This window comes from Dysidea avara, chromosome 9 (assembly GCF_963678975.1).
Source record: "Dysidea avara chromosome 9, odDysAvar1.4, whole genome shotgun sequence".
Classification (NCBI taxonomy): Eukaryota; Metazoa; Porifera; class Demospongiae; order Dictyoceratida; family Dysideidae; genus Dysidea; species Dysidea avara.
Window position 1 is genome coordinate 31,736,488 of NC_089280.1, and position 21,572 is coordinate 31,758,059.

Sequence of the window (21,572 nt, forward strand, 5' to 3'; positions counted from 1 at the left end):
AGCATTATGCTTGATACTTTTGGTTACCAATTATGTTTTAAAATATGCCAGCATAATTGGCTGGGGCCAATTTAGAAGTTAGGTCAGGTTAGGGTTATGTTATTGTATGAGTTGCCATGCAACAGGAAATTTTTGACAAAAGGAAAATTGACAAACCCATGCATACTTCATCAACATTGACAAATTAAATGATAAAAATCATGATCTAATCACTTACTTTTAGGGGAACTTATAAACATTTGATGAATTAAATAATTTAACTGATTCATCAATTTTAACTTTTTTCTTTTTGTCTAAATTAATTTTCTTGTTGAAAGTAGTAAGGTAGTAAGTATAGGACACATTAACAGCTTGAAAGCAAAAGAAGTAAAGAAGAGGTGCAAGCTGATACTTATACAGCTCCTTGAATGGAGCATACATACAAGCTAAAGAGACTTGTTTGAAGTGTTTAGTCAGCTAAAAAGGTGTTCTACAAGATTGTACACTTTTGGAGCTTTCAAAGCAATTAACTTATGTGAATTTCAAAAATAAGCCATCGTTTTCATCACTATAATATTATACAAGTACACAGAAAAATTTGGAATTTTCAACTAGAGTATGGACCATAGCACATCGATAAAAAATACTAAAACAAGTTGGATTAGTGCACGATATTAAATCACAGTAAAACAATAAGAAGTGTTATATCCCTACTGTGTTCATGATACCATAATGGAAATGCACATTAGGGATATAACACTTCTAATTGTTTTACTGTGATTTAATATAGTGCACTACTCAAACTTGTTTCAGTACTTTATATCGATGTGCTATGGTCCATACTCTAGTTGACATTTTTCTGTGTACTTGTTTGCTAACTTTTTTTGTAAAGAATTATTATGACTGGTAAACCCACGCATACCGCATCTGAAGTGGCACAGCGCACCCCAATTATCATCGGAAAAGTGAAGTATCCATTACGCATCGTTGTCAGCTTTGTTCCACCCATTACGCAGCATTTTGAATCGAGAACTGTTCGAAAAGCACCTCTGCGATCCACACATACCGAAAAAGTGGTGCCGCACGCCCCAGTTTTATCAATTATTGCCTGAAAAGTGAAGTATCCATTACGCTTCATTGTCAGCTATGATCAACCGTTGTACAGCAGTACGAATCAAGAACTGTTTGAAAAGCACCTCTTCTCACTATGACAAATATGGATAATTTCCATTATGAAGAGGAGCTGTCACATGCTAGCTATCGCCAAATCGACACTTTTCACTGTCAGCGAAGATTAATGGGACACAAAGGAGGACACTGGTAAGTCCATGAAGAATGCATTGTGCATACTGCAGTATGCCAAAAGGCGCCTGTCGGGCCAAAGCAAAGTCAAGCTGTGAAAAAATCAAGCCCGTAGCCTTAGCCGTTATCGAGTTACGCTTGTCTTCAGGCATCAGTCAGTTACTCAGTCAGTCACTAGAAAATTCTGTTAAATAAATTGTTTTTAAAATTCCGTAGCAACTTGTTGAAAGCGGTTCAAGTCGATCTGAAAGCTTGTTTGGGCTTAGTTTTACCTAACCAGTACTGCCTCATTGTCGTCAGGGGAAATTGAGACTGTTTTTTAGGTGATATTATTTTGTGGGCCACGCCTACTCCTTTGTGGTCCCTACTATACAGTTACTATCATACTGTATGATGACCAGATCTGCAAAAAGTGGTCTTATAGCCTTTTCAGTTGTCAATGTATAATGTTATTTTGTGACAAGTAGCTACACAAGTTTAGTTGCACAATAGGGATATAACATTTTTTATTGTTTTATTGTGATTTAATATTGTGCACTACTCCAGTGCTTTTTGTCAATGTGCTACAGTATATGGTCCTTACTATAGTTGAAATTTTTTTGTGTACTTGTTTGTTAACTTATTCCCAGTTATCAATTATTGTCTGAAAAAGTGAAGTATCCATTGTATTGAATTAGTCACTAGTAATTCAATCATGTGAAAGTATCATGCCATTAATGTTATAGCATTAGCTTTAGATGTATCATTAAGGTGATACGAGTTGTGTATGATAAGTTACATGCACAATAATGTAAGTATTATTGTAACAGAAATTTACTTTCTGTAGCCAGCAGACCATGAAACAGTAAAGAAACCTGCTCAACTAAACTTTGAGTCAGGTACTACGGGAGAACCAGGGGACCCAGGACCTCCAGGATACAGAGGATCTCCAGGATCTAGAGGACCAAGTGGTCCTTCAGGAGATCCAGGAATAAGGGGACCAAGAGGCGTTAATGGTCCTGATGGTGTACGAGGAAGGCCTGGACAAAATGGCAGTCCGGGATTAAAGGGCCTTCGTGGTAGCAGAGGCTTACCTGGACCAGAAGGTCCCCAGGGACCCCCCGGCCCTCCAGGATGTGTGTGCAATAACTTGTTAATTCTACTTGATGACTATGGCTTTGTGAAGAATAGTTTCAGTGCTCTACCTCAGAATAATACTGGTATTGAGTATAAAGCTGAAACACTATCATGTGTTAGAGGTAATAACTTGTACATATTTTACAGTATACAAAGGCTACTGAATATTTCATGCTTTACATTGTTTTGTCAGTTTTCCATGTCCTGGTGATTAGTCAAACTCTATAGTATCACTTTGTAGTTGAGGATGATTCCCAGATTACAAAAAACAAGTACACAGACAAAATCACAGACACAAACACAACAATATTTATAAAACAAATGCTAAACAAAACTACAGGCAACCAAAAGTTAATTATTATGAATCCTTGAAACCATCCATCAGATAAGTTATAAAATAATAACACATTTTTATTACTATAGCACCACCTGTTATTGGACCAAAAGGACAAAAGGGGTTAATAGGTTATCCTGGAGATACAGGTAGTCCAGGAATACCAGGAGCACCAGGATTTGATGGAACTCCAGGATTAAAAGGGGCTAATGGTGATAAGGGACATTATGGTTTTACAGGTAAACACTTTGCAAGTTTATATAATGTGCACTGATTAAGTGGTAATTTGGTATTGGTACAGTGTAAGCTTCACCTACTGTATAATATTATAGTGATATTAGCTATTTCTAACATCTATCTCAAAGAACTCATCAATCAGTTAGTCAATCTGTCTCTAAGTCAGTCAGTTTGGCAGTTAGCTCATCAATCATTCACTTTAACTTAGTCAGTGGGTGGACATGTAAAACTTTAATATACTTGCATTTATCATCACAAAATATCAGCAGTTTGATGAAATGGAGCTATACTGATGTTATGCTCATACATCTTAAAAGTGATTTAAAGCAATTGTGACATACATTTTGGGTTGACAATCAGGGTTAAACATTGGCCACTGTAACACCCAAGTTATGTATTATATTGAGTGGAATATGTGTATTTACACACAAGACCATTATATACATATGAGTATTAGTAGTCACATGCTTTTAAAGCTGTCTTAACTGTCAACTACCATTCAAGTTCACAAGTAGTTTACTTATAGGAGAAGATGGAGCAGCTGGTGGTAGTGGGGATAAAGGAGACCCTGGTGTCTGTGGACCACCTGGTTGTCCTGGAGATGATACAATTTGTATGCTGGGAAGGGAGTCTGATAATGTTACCAGTGAGCTAGTGTATAATAATTATGCAGTTATTGAGCATTAAACAACTTTTAAGTGAAATATACTGTTTTGTAGGATACACTTTGTTTACATGTTCTATGACCTTGGTGATTTTCTCTATCTTATGTAGTATCTCCCTTTACATGCTATTGTAGTTGTACAGTGTCCATCAGGATGTCCTAATGGTGCAAAAGGGAGTAGAGGTGACAGAGGTGATCCTGGATCAATAGGATTAACTGGACCAGTGGGTGCTAAAGGAAACAAAGGTCTATCTGGCCCTCTGGGGTTTGCCGGCATATCAGGTCCACCAGGAGATGATGGGGTAAATGGAAGAGAAGGAAGAAGAGGTAGTCAAGGAGCTAGAGGGTTACCAGGATTGGCAGGATTTCCTGGACCAGCAGGCATACCTGGTTCAAGTGTTGATTGTGGTGAATATGATGGAATTGATTTCCAGCCTGTAAGTTGTACTCACTTAGTCACAGATGTACATGATACACACACACAGTAAAACAGGGGGAAGTCCTCTGCTTTAAAAGATCAAGGTAAGAGGGAAACTGCAAAGAAGAGAGCAAGAAACATAAAATTATCCTAATAAAGCAGTTTACAAAATAATATTGTAATAGGCTGTACTGTATCACATTATCGTCAGGTCCGAATCTAGCAATGAAATGATGGTCAGATCAACTGAGCTGCCATTGTTTCCAAAAACTAAGCTGCAGAGCAGTTCAACCTAGTTATATAGGTTAGAGGGCATGCCCTCTCTCAGGAAATTTGATATTAATAAAGAGCACTAGGAGCTAATAGATTGATAATTTAGTAAACTTTTGATTTGATTGAGCATTATAATTTAAACCTGTCAGTATATGCTTAATTGTTATCATAGCACGCAAATTATACAGCGCTAAATGCAAGTAGGTAGAATATTGTTTATCAACCCTGCCTACTGTAGAAACTCACACACTCAGCTGTGTTTTGATAGTTTTACAATCAGTGGTGTAGCCAGCCCTTCAGGAATGGGTGGGCAGACTCATCCACACATTTCACCCCATGCAACTAGCTAACTAGCGAGTCCATCCTTATGGGGACTCTACATACGTTTGCTTCAAAAACTGTTTCAAAAGTGCGGAAATGTATCTAGCTAGCTAATATTATGCAAGAAATGAAAACTTACACCTCCTTGTCTTCTCCGGTTCTCATCTGCGCTTGTACACAACTCATTCTACTCCAGCCTGGCCCTTAAGATAGTAGTATGGCTTAATTCATGACCAGTCACCACTGAATCTTTCATTGCCAACCGTCTCGACTTGTCTGGCACATTAGCTAAATAATCTCTGGCTAAAACCAGAGAATTGTTTATCACTTATAACCTCGCCAACAACAGAATCCATGCTGTTCCCTACAACTCAGTATTCCAGATGTGAAAAAATTGGATTCTCTCCTTCTCCTGCTCCTCTTTCCCTGCCTAAAATTTGGATCACGTGGTGCTGTGCATTAAATGGAAAACAACTAAACTAATTGGATTGTGTGATATAATTATTGAATTTATCCCAATATCAGCTGTTGATTTACAACAAAAGTATAGTACTGCCAAGGTATGCACTACTCATTTCTTGTTCGTAATTATCATTTGCTAGTGGGTGCCTCATTCCCAAGGAAATTTGGGTGGGCATGTGCCCACCCAAGCCCACTTTTGGCAATGCCACTGGTTACAATTAGTTTCATTGAGAATGCCCTCTGACTGCTCTATTACAGTATTTAACTGCTCTATTAGAGTATTTAAGTGTATTCCACTCTTACTACTATATTTTGGCGATATCTACTTTTAGAACAAAATTTTAATGCAAATGAAGAATCTAAAGAAGATTTGAGACCCATCATAATCACATAATTATGTGTCTAACTCCTTAGAAGCTAGCAAGCTATATCCAACTTTCAATTTTTAAAGTAATACTTTTGTTCAAAATTGATATGGCTAAAAGTCTAAAACTGAACTGACCATATCGCTTAATCTGGCCTTGATTGTACACATGATATCAGCTAGTTGAAATATTTTTACAACTACATCCCTGGTATGGTTGTTAGGATTATGAAATTCTTTGCCTTGCCACATTATTGAGTAAAATCCAAATAAGTTAACACCATAAAACTACTACTATGGACTTCATGGTTAGGTTTGTAGACATTGATTAACTCTGTATAATCTTCAGTAGTGAAGTGTCACAGCATTGATATATAGCTAAAGAAATATCAAGTTTATCAAAATTAATGGTATATACACTTACTGTGAACAGAGAAACATCAACTACAGGACAACAATTATGTTCCTGATAGTATTAGTGTTGATATAATTGATGCAAAATTATATGTTTTGCTTGCAGTGTAATTCAAGCATCTTTATTTTCACTTGCAGCAAAAAGGGTTAATTTCTATGAAAATTCAAATTGTACATACTAGGTTAGCAATGTGCTAACAGAAATCAAATCTGTTGTAGTTTCCACGTTATGGTCAAGAGATGACATTTTGTAAACTTTTATGCTCAAAGTTTGCTAGAAAATCGACACAAGCCTATCTCTAACAATCAAAGTAAGCAGACTGATTCTAGGTTGGCTTCATGTTTTGTAATCTATGTGTAGAGCTGTGTAAGAGGTAGAGCACCTACAATAATTATTAATGATGCTCACATCTCATGTAATTGCTAGCCAGCATGCAAAGATACTAGATCTGGTGGCATGCTTCAGGAAATTTTGTATAATCAATCAAATTGTCTTGTAATGTTTTAGAGCATGATACTTTGGTTGATGCATCTGATGAATTTGATGGATCAATCAAATCTGAAATTAATTGATGCTGATTGTAGCAATGAATATTTACTTAATTGACTGTTACCATTTCTGGATCATATTTAATGTAAGTACTTCACAATTCCTCAATTCTTTTACTCCACCATTATTCTCAAATAGCTTCCTCATCCACTTTAAATATTAGTGTTGGACTGAAACTAACTGCCAAAAGTATCTAAACTTTTTTTAGCTGAAAGCTGATAATACTGTGCTGCAAGGATTATCCCATATTAAACTGTGACTGATTCAAATAATTATTGAAGTTTTATGCTATACCTAGCTATATTTTTAAAATTACTATTAATTTGACACCAGTTTGTGTTACAGCTATAGTACCAGAGTTGTGGAATTTGTCATAATCATGTATGTGCATGTCTAACTTTTTAGAGGTTATAGCAAGCTATTTCAAACTTTTAGTACATATCAATTTCTTTTAAAATTAATATTTCAAAATTGGTATGGCTAAAAAGGGTGACCATATGCCACTTATTCTGGCCTTGATTGTACACATGATATCAACTAGCTGTCAAGTATACCTTTATAATATTTGAAGAAATGGTTACAACTTCCACGAAGCTCTACCTGTGTTATACTTTATTATCCAAGTCCCAGTGTGTCTTCTATATCTAGGGAAGCCAAACATAATTTGCTGTCTTGTGTAAGTGCTTCATCAGACCTTCAACTTCATGAACTAGGTGTACACCTGCACCTAGGACAAAGCTTATTACAAGCCTAGAACAATGATTACTCTATCCTGATGCATGGCAGCTAAGAAACAACTTTATGCATTACAATCTGTTAGATCACTTTATGTGAAAGCTAAGAATCGGTTGTTAAATGACACTAATAGTCAGGTAGTTGAGGATTTTGACCCGGAAAAAAATGGTATAAAAGCAAACTTGGTATCATTTGAAATGTATTGGTTTGTAGTACAACATATTCAAAATCCCAAAAAATCCCTCTCGGGGAAACATTTTTATGATGAATTAACTTTTGGTATGTTATCATAGCAAAATTGAGCTGGCCAGTTAACTAATATACAGCAGCTCTAATGCATTTTGACTAAGATTTTCTTTCCTGAAGTTATTAAAGTTTTAATATCTCCTGATTTATAGTTGGTTTTGATATACCAGTAATAGTAGTGTACAAAAAATTCTGTTTAACAGTTGAAAATTTGTTCATCGGTATCATCATTTTCTTCAACCTCTTCTGAATTCTCACAATTTTCTCCTCGACAGTCCCCACAAGCTGTTACACACTTCAAACCATTTTTTCGACAAGAACATGTGTTGGTTCCACAAGGGTTTTTGGATGTCAACTTACATTTGCAACGTACAAACTTCAGTAAACTGTCTGGTGCAGCATCTACATCTGTCATAATTGGTCTTAGCACATCATGGTCAAGCCTCCAACCCCACTGCTCGGGGTCCAAATCATCATGTTCATTTAAAAGTCTCTTCCATAGCATTATCTGTAAATAAACTCTTAAACTATGATAAAAGGCAGCCCTTTCTGTAGGTGGAAGTTTTTGTGGGTCTAGAGATGTACTATTTGATGCTACCATATCCATATATTTGTAGTATCGTAAGTCCCTCAAGGACTCTTCTTTTTTACCACCATATAAAATAACAAATACACGACTGCCAGCTTTACCAACCTCTTCTGCTGTTATTCGAGACTCTGAAAATATTGATGTTATCTGTTGTAACTCATCAATCTCTTTGTTAAACTTTTTGAGTAAGAACATTTTGCCTTGTCCAAATGTAGCAGATGTGGTATCACAACCACTCCATGCGTGAATGAAGAGTATATGTGATGCAAGCAATTCACCAGCATTATTGATAATGTCTTGTATTTTCCACACCATCTTCTTTGCTTCTGATTTAAAATACACAGCACTCATGTTTATTTTCCAGTGATGAATTAAAAGGACCAATATATCAGTGTCATCTGACACTACAGTGACTTCATTCCCTTGTGAAGCAAAGTCAAGTGCACATTTAACTATCATGGTGTCAGCATCACCAGTACTATTGTGAACAATGTGAGAACCTTGTCGTAAGTAGTAGCTCAGCAGCTGAATAAACTGATTTTTGTTTTTATTGTTTGAAAGAAATACTTGCTGGTTATTGTGAGCCATCATTAACTCATTTAGATGGATATCTGCACAAGTTTTTCTAATTCTTCTTTGGTGTTCTTGATCTTTAATTGATGGGCTGTATCCATAGCCATCAAACACAATGCAACTTGGGCCATACCTTTCTTGGACATACCATACATACTGTTCTACAACTCCCCTATATGTAGCCCTCTTGGAAAGTCCCTACTTTGGCACATTAGCTATTATTGTTTTGTTCAATGCCAAAGTAGGGACTTTCCACTGATCTATGATGTAATACCATCATTCATCTCTTATTTCACTACTTTTATTGCATAGATCCCTAGTTCATTTTCAAATCAAGGAGGAAAAACCATCATTAATAATTGATGAGTAAACACGCATGACTGATTACAAACAAATGATATATTACACGAGAATGTGTCCTCGGACAACATGCGACCACATGTCTGACCAACAGTGGACAGCAGTGGGCATGGCAAGGAAAAAAATTAAATTACAAAACTAAAGTTACAGCTTATATACAGAATTAAAAGCAGTCTGGGTTGATTTTCCATTCTTTAGAGTTCCTGCCATAAAATATTCTCTGCGAAGCAGAAATTGAGGCACTGGCCATCCTGAACAAAAGGTTTCTAGCACTTCCTTTGGAAAATAGGGTACTTGCTGGGTAAAATTTATCACATCTTTGATTGCAACAATAGAATTAGGTTGAAAATGGCCCAAAACACTGACTTCCACAGTTCTGTAGCAGTGAGGAATCCTCAAATAATCCAATTCAGCCAAAAGCTGTTACAGTACATACTCAGGTTTACACAGTTTACGGCTGTGTGCAGATTCCATATGTTGTATCAAGTCCAATGGGCACATAAGCTCTATAATGCCCATTGATGCAGAGTGTCTTTTATAGATAACAACATCAGGTCTGTAAGGAGTGACTAAAACATTGGAGGGGATGGTTTCTGGAGGAGCGTCAGTAAAGCAAAATCCTTGCAGGTCTGCATAGACACTGACTATTCTGCAATCCGAAAAGAGAGTAGTTAACTGAGAAACTAAAGTGAACAGTACTTGATTATGTCTATAGGTGTACCTTTGTTGGGATAGTGCTACTGAGCAACCACCTAAAATATGAGCGGTAGTTGGCAGATTAGAATCACAAAGGGTACACTTGGCACCACACTGTATGTGCCAGCGACGCAGGTTAACAGCAGTAGGCAGAGTATCCGAGGATGCTCTCAACAAGAAAGAAAGTTGCCCAGGGTGAGACCCAGTCATTAACTTATTCCACGTTCTACAGCTAGTTTCTAACCTAGCAGAATCCAAAAATTTGCATTGCACAGTGAGTTGATTGAGATGAGCTTCACTGTCAGATGTAATTTTACTGGACAATTGATCCTTAGCTTTCTTGTAAAGAAATCGTGCTGATGGCATATTGGACACTTGGCTTTGGGCAGCTGACAATATAGAATAATCTTGATTCTGGAACTGCAGAAAATCATTGCCAAGATGGAGATGTAGGCCCAATTCCTGCAGCCGAGGATCAGATGATACACAGATACAGGAAAGCAAACTAAGTTTTTCCTCTCTTGATATGTGAGAAACACTGGGACAACAAATTCCCGGGTAGTATAGGATCACCCGAGTAGCATTCCTTGGAAGCTGTAGCCATTTCTTAAGATAATGAGTGACCATAGATTCAAGTTGTTTAATAGTATGGTTAGTAATTGCATCAACACATAGATGGAATCTTAACAGGGATAAAATGTAGTTCCTGTAAATACAGAGCTTATACTCTCCCCTAATAGGAAGAGAATCAGTAGCTGTTAGTAAATCAATCAGAAGAGAAGTCATTTTCTTGTTTGCTATAGATTTGGTAGCTGACAAAGACACATCAATTAGTTTTCCCAGTAATTTTGTACCACTTTCAGTAATCAATTTTGTGGTCCCACCCAATAATGGAATTCCCTGTGACATATGCTTAGAGCCATCAAATAGAATTGAAACGCACTTTGAAGGCTTAAGTGTTAGATCCAAATCTGCAGCTTTCTTGTCAATCTCTTGGAGCACAGTAGAATGGGTTTCCAGCTTGGTTGAAATCAAGGTAGCGTCATCGGCATAGCCCTTCACTGAATGGGCAATTGAATCGACAAATTTTGGTGAAGATTTCCAACTGGATTTAACAGTGGCAGGTTTATCAGTAAGAGGCACAAACATCTTTGCCCTCCTACTACAAGGTTTCCAGTCCACCTGTTGGAGGTCAACTTCTTCAAATACTATTGTATCAATGTCTTCGTTGTACACGAGTTTACAGAAACCATTAAACAGATACTTGTCAATACGAGCTTTATACCATCCAGGTTCTTCATCACCACTCTCGGACCATTTAATGTATACAAAAGCACCAACAGGTGGTAAGCTATCACAATTGGGCACAGGTAGCAATTTTTTAGAATAGTTCATTAGAATTATACCTGGAATTGTAAAATCTTCTCAATTCAGGTTAGTCACATGTAGTTTACAGAAGTATACAGAAATTTCTATTATCACGATAATGCTATAATAAAAATTTTCGCGATAATGATATTGACTTCTCACGATAATCGATTATTCACGATTGTCAGTGCAAAATGTGTTCTATGTGATTCATCATGACCCTCAACTACTCGTGTTATGAGTGGCTGCCCTGTTGCTTTATCACAACACAGATACAACTATCGACATGATTCAGTATTACTTTTTAGTGACCTGATTTATTGATGTTTTTGCTGACCTACCATTTGTTAAAGTTTATGCTGACTTGCAAAACTTTTGGTCTTGTGAGTCTCCTCAGGCAACGATTCCAACTGCTATCATGGTGCACGTGACTATACTTATCAACTTAATCAAGACACACGGTAGTGTGTCGTGCGGCCCAAGAAGCCAGCGCGCAACACAGGAAGAACGAAAACGCAATTTTCGCACCTCCGTAGCTCTGTGATTCCTTAATAAAACAAGACGAAGTTTGCTGTGGACACTCCCTCCAACTTCAGTACTCCAAACACCAAATTTGAGCGAAATCGCTTCAAGCGTTCCCGAGATATGCAACTTCAAAAATTGACTCAGTTTCTTGGGTTTTTTTCCTTATTTTCTTCCTCTTTTCGCACACTTGAAAAAACTGCTATAAAACGCGAACGCCATATCCGATTGCCTTGAAATTTGGCACACAGAAGGGGGTATAAAGGCGCATCTTGGTACCAATTTTGGATGGAATACGATAAACAGGCAAACAGTTATTAGCGATTATTCACGAAAAATACCACCAATATGTTGTCACGCTTACAGGGCAAACCGCTTACGGGAAGAAACTGAAAATCGGTGGACGAATAGGATAACTACTGAACCTCAAACCTTTTGTGGTTTGAAAGAAATCGAGCTAAAAACCAGGAAGATACAACGAAAAAGCCAACAGTGTGTAACAATTACGAATATGGGGTGCCGTTTGTGTCAAAACTCCACTTTTTTTTAGACATTGTGTTTTTCATGGTTATTTACATACATTTCATGGTTATTTACAAATAACTGTAGAATATGCATGGTTATTTATGAAAAGCATGGTTATATTTACAAAAGCATGGTTATTTACGAAAAGCGTAGTTATTTACAAAAGCATGGTTATTTACGAAAAGAATGGTTAATTACAAAAGCATGGTTATTTACGAAAAGCATGGTTATTTACAAAAGCATGGTTATTTACGAAAAGCATGGTTATTTACAAAATCATGGTTATTTACGAAAAGCATGGTTATTTACAAAAATCATGGTTATTTACGAAAAGCATGGTTATTTACAAAAGAATGGTTATTTACGAAAAGCATGGTGATTTACGAAAAGCATGGTTATTTGCGAAAAGCATGGTTATTTACAAAAGCATGGTTATTTGCGAAAAGCATGGTTATTTACAAAAGCATGGTTACTTACGAAAAGCATAGTTACTAAGGTTTACGTGCGATATCGATACTACAAACTGGCAGTTATATACAGGCTGTATATATATATATCGATAACTTAGTTAATAACGGTGCGCAGGGACGGTGGAGCAGGCCAAAGAGTGAGATGGCCAGGCCAGCTGTAAGTTGAAGACCAAAATAAAAAAGGTTATTGCCTGCTGACAATAGCTGCTCTCCACCAATTATATCTCCTTACTTATAACTACACATACGTAGCTAAGTAGCTTGCTACACTGCTTCTCTGAATACTGTGATTGTTCTATTAGACTATCTAGGTCCTGACTGTTCTATTAGAGTATCGATCTTTTCTTGCAAACAGTGTCCCATAAAAGTGTGTGTGTGTGTGTGTGTGGGGGGGGGGGGGGGGGGGGGAGGGAGGGCATGGCCCCCCCGTCCCCACCGCCCATTGCAGTACGTATATTTGCACCGGATGCAGTCTATAATTAGCATTCCACGGCGTGGGCTAGCTAGCTGTCTGTAATATTGTTAGTTTTAGCCTGGTGCAAATACACTAAGCGGATCGGAATACACCAAAACTGATGGCCAGTGGACTACAGTCAGGACCTAGATAGTCTAATAGAACAGTCATAGTATTCAGAGAAGCAGTGTAGCAAGCTACTTAGCTACGTATGTGTAGTTATAAGTAGTGGTGTGCGGTATCAGGATTTTCATTTCGATACGATAATAGAGTAAACATCGAAATTTCGTTTCGATTTTCGATAATTTTTAATTGTGTGGGTGGAGTAATTGCGTGGGCGGCCGATATTTATAAATATGCTTTAAATACAATTTATACTCCAAAACTATTGCATAGAACTAACAGTACGCCTAGAAAACTGGTAGACAAGCTTTTAAAGTGGCTAGATTGTACAGAACCAACCTTGATTTCTAGCGTGATTGCGCAATCACACACTAAATGCTGTTGATTTATTGAAATACTCTTCGATATTTCGATAATTATCGAACCTTTTCGATAATATCGAAACCTGTTAAAGTGGTATAGAAATCGATACGATATTGACAAATTATCGCGATATCGATATTTTTTTCGATATATCGCACACCACTAGTTATAAGTAAGGAGATATAATTGGTAGAGAGCAGCTACTGTCAGCAGGCAGTGACCTTTTTTATTTTGGTCTTCAACTTACAGCTGGCCTGGCCATCTCACTCTTTGACCTGCTCTACCGCCCCTGCGTACCGTTATTAACTAAGTTATCGATATATATATAACTGCCAGTTTGTAGAATCGATATCACACGTAAAACTTAGTAACTATGCTTTTCGTAAGTAACCATGCTTTTGTAAATAACCATGCTTTTTGTAAATAACCATGCTTTTGTAAATAACCATTCTTTTGTAAATAACCATGCTTTTCGTAAATAACCATGCTTTTGTAAATAACCATTCTTTTGTAAATAACCATGCTTTTCGTAAATGCATATAAATTACTTAAGCCCCCTGCCCACCTTTCATGTCGGGTCAACTATTTTGGTACTAGAGTAATTAATGATTGGAACAATCTTACGAGTGATATTGTAGGAAATTCTTTATTAAATAATTTTAAATCAGCTGTAGATAATTACTTTTATGACTATAGATTTATGTTAATGTAATAATTATCTAATCCAAAACAGCCAAGCTGTAAAAAAAGTGTGCGGCCCTCAGAAAGGCTATGGTGAAAAAAGATGTGAAATCCAAGGTGGCGGCCAAGAAATGGCTGTGATGGTAGGTTAATGGTAAAAATTTTAATAAAGACAATTCAGGTGAATTTTTGTGCCGCTTCACAAAATTTACCTAAATTGTCATTATTAAATTTTTTACCATTAACCTACCATCACAGCCATTTCTTGGCCACCACCTTGGATTTCACATCTTTTTTCACCATAGCCTTTCTGAGGGCCGCACACTTTTTTTACAGCTTGGCTGTTTTGGATTAGATTTCATTTCTTTTTGTATTTGTATACCAGCTTTGGGACTTTTTTAACCTACGTTTTTTTTCTTTACTACAGGAAGAAGAAAAGATGAAGTAGATGTACTTTAAATATTTTATCAGTAAATGTACAAATTATATATACTGTATAATACATATTTGACCGCATTTGCGAAAAGGGGTCTTCCACACACATCCAATTTGCCAACTTTGACAATTGATAACTTCAGATTGGAAAGAGCTATTGCCTTGATATTTGGACAGTGGTGAGCACCACTATAGCTGAATACATGGTGAAATTTTCAGGTTAATATGTTACTTGAACACTGCGTTATGGTCTCCAACGTTTACGGAATTGGATGTGTGTGGAAGACCCCTTTTCACAAATCCAGTCACATATATTGATTACAGAAATCTCCATGGTGGTTTCTTTGTAACTGAACACTCTACAAGGTGACTTCTTCTAATTGCTCTCTCTACAGGGTGAATTGTTTGTAGCTGAACGATCTACAAGGAACTTCTTCTAGCTGATTTCTCTACAGGGTGATGTGTTTGTAGCTGAATTTTGTATAGGTGATTTGTTTGCAGCTGAGCTCTTTACAGAATGGTTTCTTTGTAGCTGAACTCTCTAAAAGGTAACTTCTTCTAACTGATCTTTCTACAGGGCAATTTGTTTCTGGCAGAATTTTCTACAGGGTGATTTCTTTGCAGCTGAACTCTCTACATGGTGGTTTCTTTGTAGCTGATCTCTCTACAGGGAGATTTGTTCGTAGTTGAATTCTGTACAGGTGATTTGTTTGCAGCTGAGCTCTTTACAAAATGGTTTCTTTGTAGCTGAACTTTTTCCAAGGTAACTTCTTCTAACTGATCTTTCTACAGGGTGATTTGTTTGTAACTGAACTATCTACAAGGTAATTTCTTCTTGCTGATCTCTCTACAGGGTGATTTGTTTGTAGCTGAATTCTGTACAAGTGATTTATTTGCAGCTGAGCTCTTTACAGAATGGTTTCTTTGTAGCTGATCTCTCTACAGGGTGATTTGTTTGCAGCTGAACTCTCTACAGGTGATTTGTTTGTAGCTAAACTCTCTACAAGGCGATACTTCTAGGTGATCTCTCTACAGGATTCCTTGTTTCTAACTGAACTCTCAACAGGGTGATCTGTTCATAGCTGAACTTTCTACTGGGTGATTTGTTTGCAGCTGAACTCTCTAAATGGTGGTTTCTTTGTAGCTGAACTCTCTACAATGTGACTTCTTCTAGCTGAACTCTCTACAAGGTGACTTGTTTCTAGCTGATCTCTCTACAGGGTGACTTGTTTCTAGCTGAACTCTCTACAGGTGATTTGTTTGTAGCTGAACTCTCTACATGGTGGTTTCGTTGTAGCTGAACTCTCTACAAGGTAACTTCTTCTAGCTGATCTTTTTACACTGCATATTTGTTTGTAGCTGAGTTCTCTACAGGGTGATTTGTTTGCAGCTGAACTCTCTACATGGGAGTTTCATTGTAGCTGAACTCTCTACAATGTGACTTCTTCTAGCTGAACTCTCTACAGGGTGACTTGTTTCTAGCTGAACTCTCTATAGGTGATTTGTTTGCAGCTGAACTCTCTACATGGTGGTTTCTTTGTAGCTGAACTCTCTACAAGGTAACTTCTTCTAGCCGATCTTTCTACAAGGTGATTGAGTTTTTTTCAGCTGAACTCTTTACATGGTGGTTGCTTTGTAGCTGAACTCTCTAAAAGGTGACTTCTTATAGCTGAACTCTCTACAGGATGATTTGTTTGCAGCTGAACTCTCTACGTGGTAGTTTCTTTGTAGCTGAACTCTCTACAATGTGACTTCTTCTAGCTGAACTCTCTACAGGGTGACTTGTTTTTAGCTGATCACTCTAAGGGTGACTTGTTTCTAGCTGAACTCTCTACAGGTGATTTGTTTGCAGCTGAACTCTCTACATGGTGGTTTCTTTGTAGCTGAACTCTCTACAAGGTAACTTCTTCTAGCTGATCTTTCTACAGGGTGATTTGTTTGTAGCTGAATTCTCTACAGGGTGATTTATTTGCAGCTTAACTCTCTACAAGGTGACTTCTTCTAGCTGAACTCTCAACAGAGTGATTGATTTTTTTTGCAGCTGAACTCTCTACATGGTGGTTTCTTTGTAACTTAACTCTCTACAGGGTGATTTGTTTGTAGCTGAACTCTCTACAGGGTGATCTGTTCATAGCTGAACTCCCTATAAGGTAACTTCTTCTAGCTAATCTTTCTACAGGGCGATTTGTTTGTAGCTGAGTTCTCTACAGGGTGATTTGTTTGCAGCTGAACTCTACATGGTAGTTTCTTTGTAGCTCTACAATGTGACTTCTTCTAGCTGAACTCTCTACAAGGTGACTTGTTTCTAGCTGATCTCTCTACAGGGTGACTTGTTTCTAGCTGAACTCTCTACAGGTGATTTGTTTGCAGCTGAATTCTCTACATGGTTTATTTCTTTGTAACTGAACTCCCTGCAAGGTGACTTCTTCTAGCTGATCTCTCTACAGGGAGATTTGTTTGTAGCTTAACTCTCTACAGGTGATTTGTTTGCAGCTGAACTCTCTACATGATGGTTTCTTTGTAGCTGAACTCTCTACAAGGTAATTTCTTCTAGCTGATCTCTCTACAGGCCGATTTGTTTGTAGCTGAACTCTCTACATGATGGTTTCTTTGTAGCTGAACTCTCTACAAGGTGATTTCTTCTATAGCTGATCTTTCTACAGGGTGATTTGTTTGTAGTTGAACTCTCTACATGATAGATTCTTTGTAGCTGAACTCTCTACAAGGTGATTTCTTCTATAGCTGATCTTTCTACAGGGTGATTTGTTTGTACCTGAACTATCTACATGATGGTTTATTTGTAGCTGAACTCTCTACAAGGTAACTTCTTCTAGCTGATCTCTCTACAGGACAATTTGTTTGTACCTGAACTCTCACATGATTGTTTCTTTGAAGCTGAACTCTCTACAAGGTGATTTCTTCTAGCTGATCTTTCTACAGGGTGATTTGTTTGTAGCAGAACTCTCTACAAGGAAACTTCTTCTAGCTGATCTCTCTACAGGGAGATTTGTTTGTAGCTGAACTCTCTATACATGATTTGTTTGCAGCTGAATTCTCTACATGATGGTTTCTTTGTAGCTGAACTCTCTACAAGGTAACTTCTTCTAGCTGATCTCTTTACAGGGTGAATTGTTTGTAGCTGAACGATCTACAAGGTAACTTCTTCTATCTTATCTCTCTACAGGGTGATTTGTCTGTAGCTGAACTTTCTACAAGGAAACCTCTTTTAACTGAGCTCTGTACAGGGTGAATTGTTTGTAGCTGAACTATCTACAAGGTAACTTCTTCTAGCTGATCTCTCTACAGGATGATTTGTTTGTAGCTGAACTATCTACAAGGTAACTTCTTCTAGCTGATCTCTCTACAGGGTGATTTGTTTGTAGCTGAATTCTGTATAGGTGATTTGTTTGCAGCTGAGCTCTTTACAGAATGGTTTCTTTGTAGCTGAACTCTCTACAAGGTAACTTCTTCTAGCTGATGTATCTACAGGGTCACTAGTTTGTAGCTGAATTCTCTACATGGTGGTTTCTTTGTAACTGAACTATCTACAAGGTGACATCTTCTAGCTGATCTTTCAACAGGGTGATTTGTTTGTAACTGAACTCTCTACAAGAAAACTTCTTCTAACTGATGTCTGAACAGGGTGAATTGTTTGTAGCTGAACTCTCTACAGGGTGATTTGTTTGTAGCTGATCTCTATACAGGTTACTTATTTCTAACTGATCTCTTGAATTCTGTTCAGGGTGACTGCTCTATTAGGATGACTGCTCTATTAGAGTATCTCAATCTCGCACTTGCTACACCAAGTTGGATTTCGTGTTATAACTCCGTGGCTTTAAGTCTGATTCTTCTACACCATTGAAGAGCCTTTCTAAGATGATAACTCCATCTGTACAGCGATTTTCAAAGCATTACCCCAAGTGGTTTATCTGGTAGGCGTGGCAAGCATAATAATAATAATAATAATAATAAAATAAAAAAATTAAAAATTAGCTAATCTTGATTGCGTAATTGTTACACACTGTTGATTTTTTCGCTGTATCTTCCTGGTTTTTAGCTCGATTTCTTTCAAACCACAAAAGGTTTGAGGTTCAATAGTTAACCTATTCACCCACCGATTTTCAGCTTCTTCCCATACGCGATTTACCCTGTAGGCGTGACAACATATTGGTGTTATTTTTCGTGCATAATCGCTCATAACTCTTTGCCTGTTTATGGTATTCCAGCCAAAGTTGGTACCGAGATGCGCCTTTATACCCCTCTTCTGTGTGCCAAATTTCAAGGCAATCGGATAACGCGTTCGCGTTTTATAGCAGTTTTTGTAAGTGTGCGAAAAGAGGAAGAAAAATAAGAAGAAAAAAAACGAAGAAACTAAGCCAATTTTTGAAGTCGCATATCTCAGGAATGCCTGAAGCGATTTCACTCAAATTTGGAATGTGGAGTGCTGAAGGTAGAGGGAATCTACACAGCAAAATTTGTCTTGTTTCATCAAGGTAGCACAGAGCTACGGAGGTGCGAAAATTGCGTTTTCTTTCTTCCTGTCAATATACTCACGGGGTTGCGCGCCGGCTTCTTGGGCCGCACGACACACTACCGTGTGTCTTGATATTCATAGTTAATTTTTGTTCATTTATGTATGTATATGTATGTAATTGAATGGGTGTACAGGCTTCTTAAGCCTCAACCCAAACCACATCATAATCATAATCATAAATAACCATGCTTTTGTAAATAGTCATGCTTTTCATAAATAACCATGCTTTTGTAAATAACCATGCTTTTGTAAATAACCATGCTTTTGTAAATAACCATGCTTTTCGTAAATAACCATGCATATTCTACAGTTATTTGTAAATAACCATGAAATGTATGTAAATAACCATGAAAAACACAATGTCTAAAAAAGTGGAGTTTTGACACAAACGGCACCCCATATACAAAATCGAGATTAGCTAATAAAAAACGACTACTTGCCACGCCTACCAGATAAACCGCTTGGAGTAATGCTTTGAAAATCGCTGTGCAGATGGAGTAATCATCTAAGAAAGGCTCTTCAATGGTGTAGAAGAATCAGACGTAAAGCCTCGGAGTTATAACACGAAATCCAACTTGGTGTAGCAATTGCAAGATCGAGATACTCTAATAGAGCAGTCATCCTAATAGAGCAGTCACTCTGAAGATAATTCAAGAGATCAGCTAGAAACTAGTCACCTGTATAGAGATCAGCTACAAACAAATCGCCATGTAGAGAGTTCAGCTACAAACAATTCACCCTGTAGAGAGATCAGTTAGAAGAAATTACCTTGTAGGGAGTTCAACTACGGAAAGAGATAGTTCAGCTAGAAGAAATCACCTTGTAGAGTTCAGCTACAAAGAAACCACCATGTAGAGAGTTCAGCTACAAACAAATCTCCCTGTAGAGAGATCAGCAAGAAGAAGTTGCCTTGTAAATAGTTCAGCTACAAAGAAACCATCATGTATAGAGTTCGGCTGCAAACAAATCACCTGTAGAGAGTTCAGCTACAAACAATTCACCCTGTAGAGAGATCAGTTAGAAGAAGTTACCTTGTAGGGAATTCAACTACGGAAAGAGATAGTTCAGCTAAAAGAAGTCACCTTGTAGAAAGTTCAGCTACAAAAACACCAACATGTAGAGAGCTCAGCTACAAACAAATCGACCTGTAGAGGGGTCAACTAGAAGAAGTTACCTTGTACAGAGTTCAGCTACAAAGAAACCAACATGTAGAGAGTTCAGCTGCAAACAAATCATCCTGTAGAAATGTCAGCTAGGAGAAGTCACCTTGTAGAGAGTTCAGCTACTAACTAGTGACCCTATAGAGACATTAGCTAGAAGAAGTTACCTTGCAGATAGTTCAGCTACAAACAATTCACCTTGTAGAGAGATCAGCTAGAAGGACTCACCTTGTAGAGTGTTCAGTTACAAAGAAACAACCATGTAGAGTTCTGTGATAAATAATTTTATATCTATTATATATAATTTGTACATTTATTGATAAAATCAGAAATATTTAAAGTATTCATCTGCTTCATCTTTCTTCTTCCTGTGGTGTGGAAAAGAAAAAAACAGTTAGGTTTAAAAAGCCCCAAAGCTGGCCATAGGCTGGCTTTGGGATATACAAATTCAAAAAGAAGTGAAATCTAATCCAAAACAGCCAAGCTGTAAAAAAAGAGTGCGGCCCTCAAAAGGCTATGGTGAAAAAAGATGTGAAATCCAAGGTGGTGGCCAAGAAATGGCTGTGATTGTAGGTCAATGGTAAAAATTTTAATAACGACAATTCAGGTGAATTTTGTGCCAATTGACCAAGCAGCACCAAATTCACCTGAATTGTTGTTAGTAAAATTTTTACCATTAACCTACCATCACAGCCATTTCTTAGCCGCCACCTTGGATTTCACATCTTTTTTCACCACAGCCTTTTTTAAGGCTGCATTCTTTTATTACAGCTTGGCTGTTTTGGATTAGATATTGTTATCCACAACACTGATGCCTCCACTGTGGCACTGCTTGTGTTGAAATACCCTTTGGATTCTGAACACCATCTAGGGTCAGCCAGGTCCCACAAACAGAACAAAGTAGAATACCAACAGCTGTTGGCAGAGCTTGATCATTTAGACTTTCCAAACTTGTATGAAACACTGGACATAAGTGTGCTAGGGCATTATCAGCGTTTCTCTCTGTTAAGAATCTACTGAACCTGTGGCATTTTATCCATCCTGATCTACCATTTCCAAAGGCCACGGTACAACAAATGATTGTTATTGCAGCACAGAAATGTATATCAGCTTCTCAAAAGATATTCATGGCCTGGAAATGCAGTGAGTGCATGGTTATCTCCAGACCAGAACTGTATTAATTAGTGTATTCATATGTGAGCAGATTTGCGAAAAGGGGTCTTTCACATACATCCAATTCTATGAACTTCGGAGACTATAACATAGTGTTCAAGTAGCATATCAACCTGAAATTTTCTCCATCC

The 21,572-nt window shown here is 37.5% G+C and overlaps 1 protein-coding gene across 1 annotated transcript in view; it reads left to right on the forward strand.

Moving 5' to 3' along the window:
- LOC136267015 (uncharacterized) overlaps positions 1 to 21,572 on the forward strand; it is a 176,550-nt gene that overhangs the window by 60,153 nt on the left and 94,825 nt on the right. The window contains exons 9-12 of the mRNA XM_066062065.1: positions 2,108 to 2,519; positions 2,821 to 2,970; positions 3,495 to 3,614; positions 3,768 to 4,069. Of these exons, the coding sequence (XP_065918137.1) occupies positions 2,108 to 2,519; positions 2,821 to 2,970; positions 3,495 to 3,614; positions 3,768 to 4,069 (984 nt within the window). The remainder of the gene's footprint in view (positions 1 to 2,107; positions 2,520 to 2,820; positions 2,971 to 3,494; positions 3,615 to 3,767; positions 4,070 to 21,572) is intronic.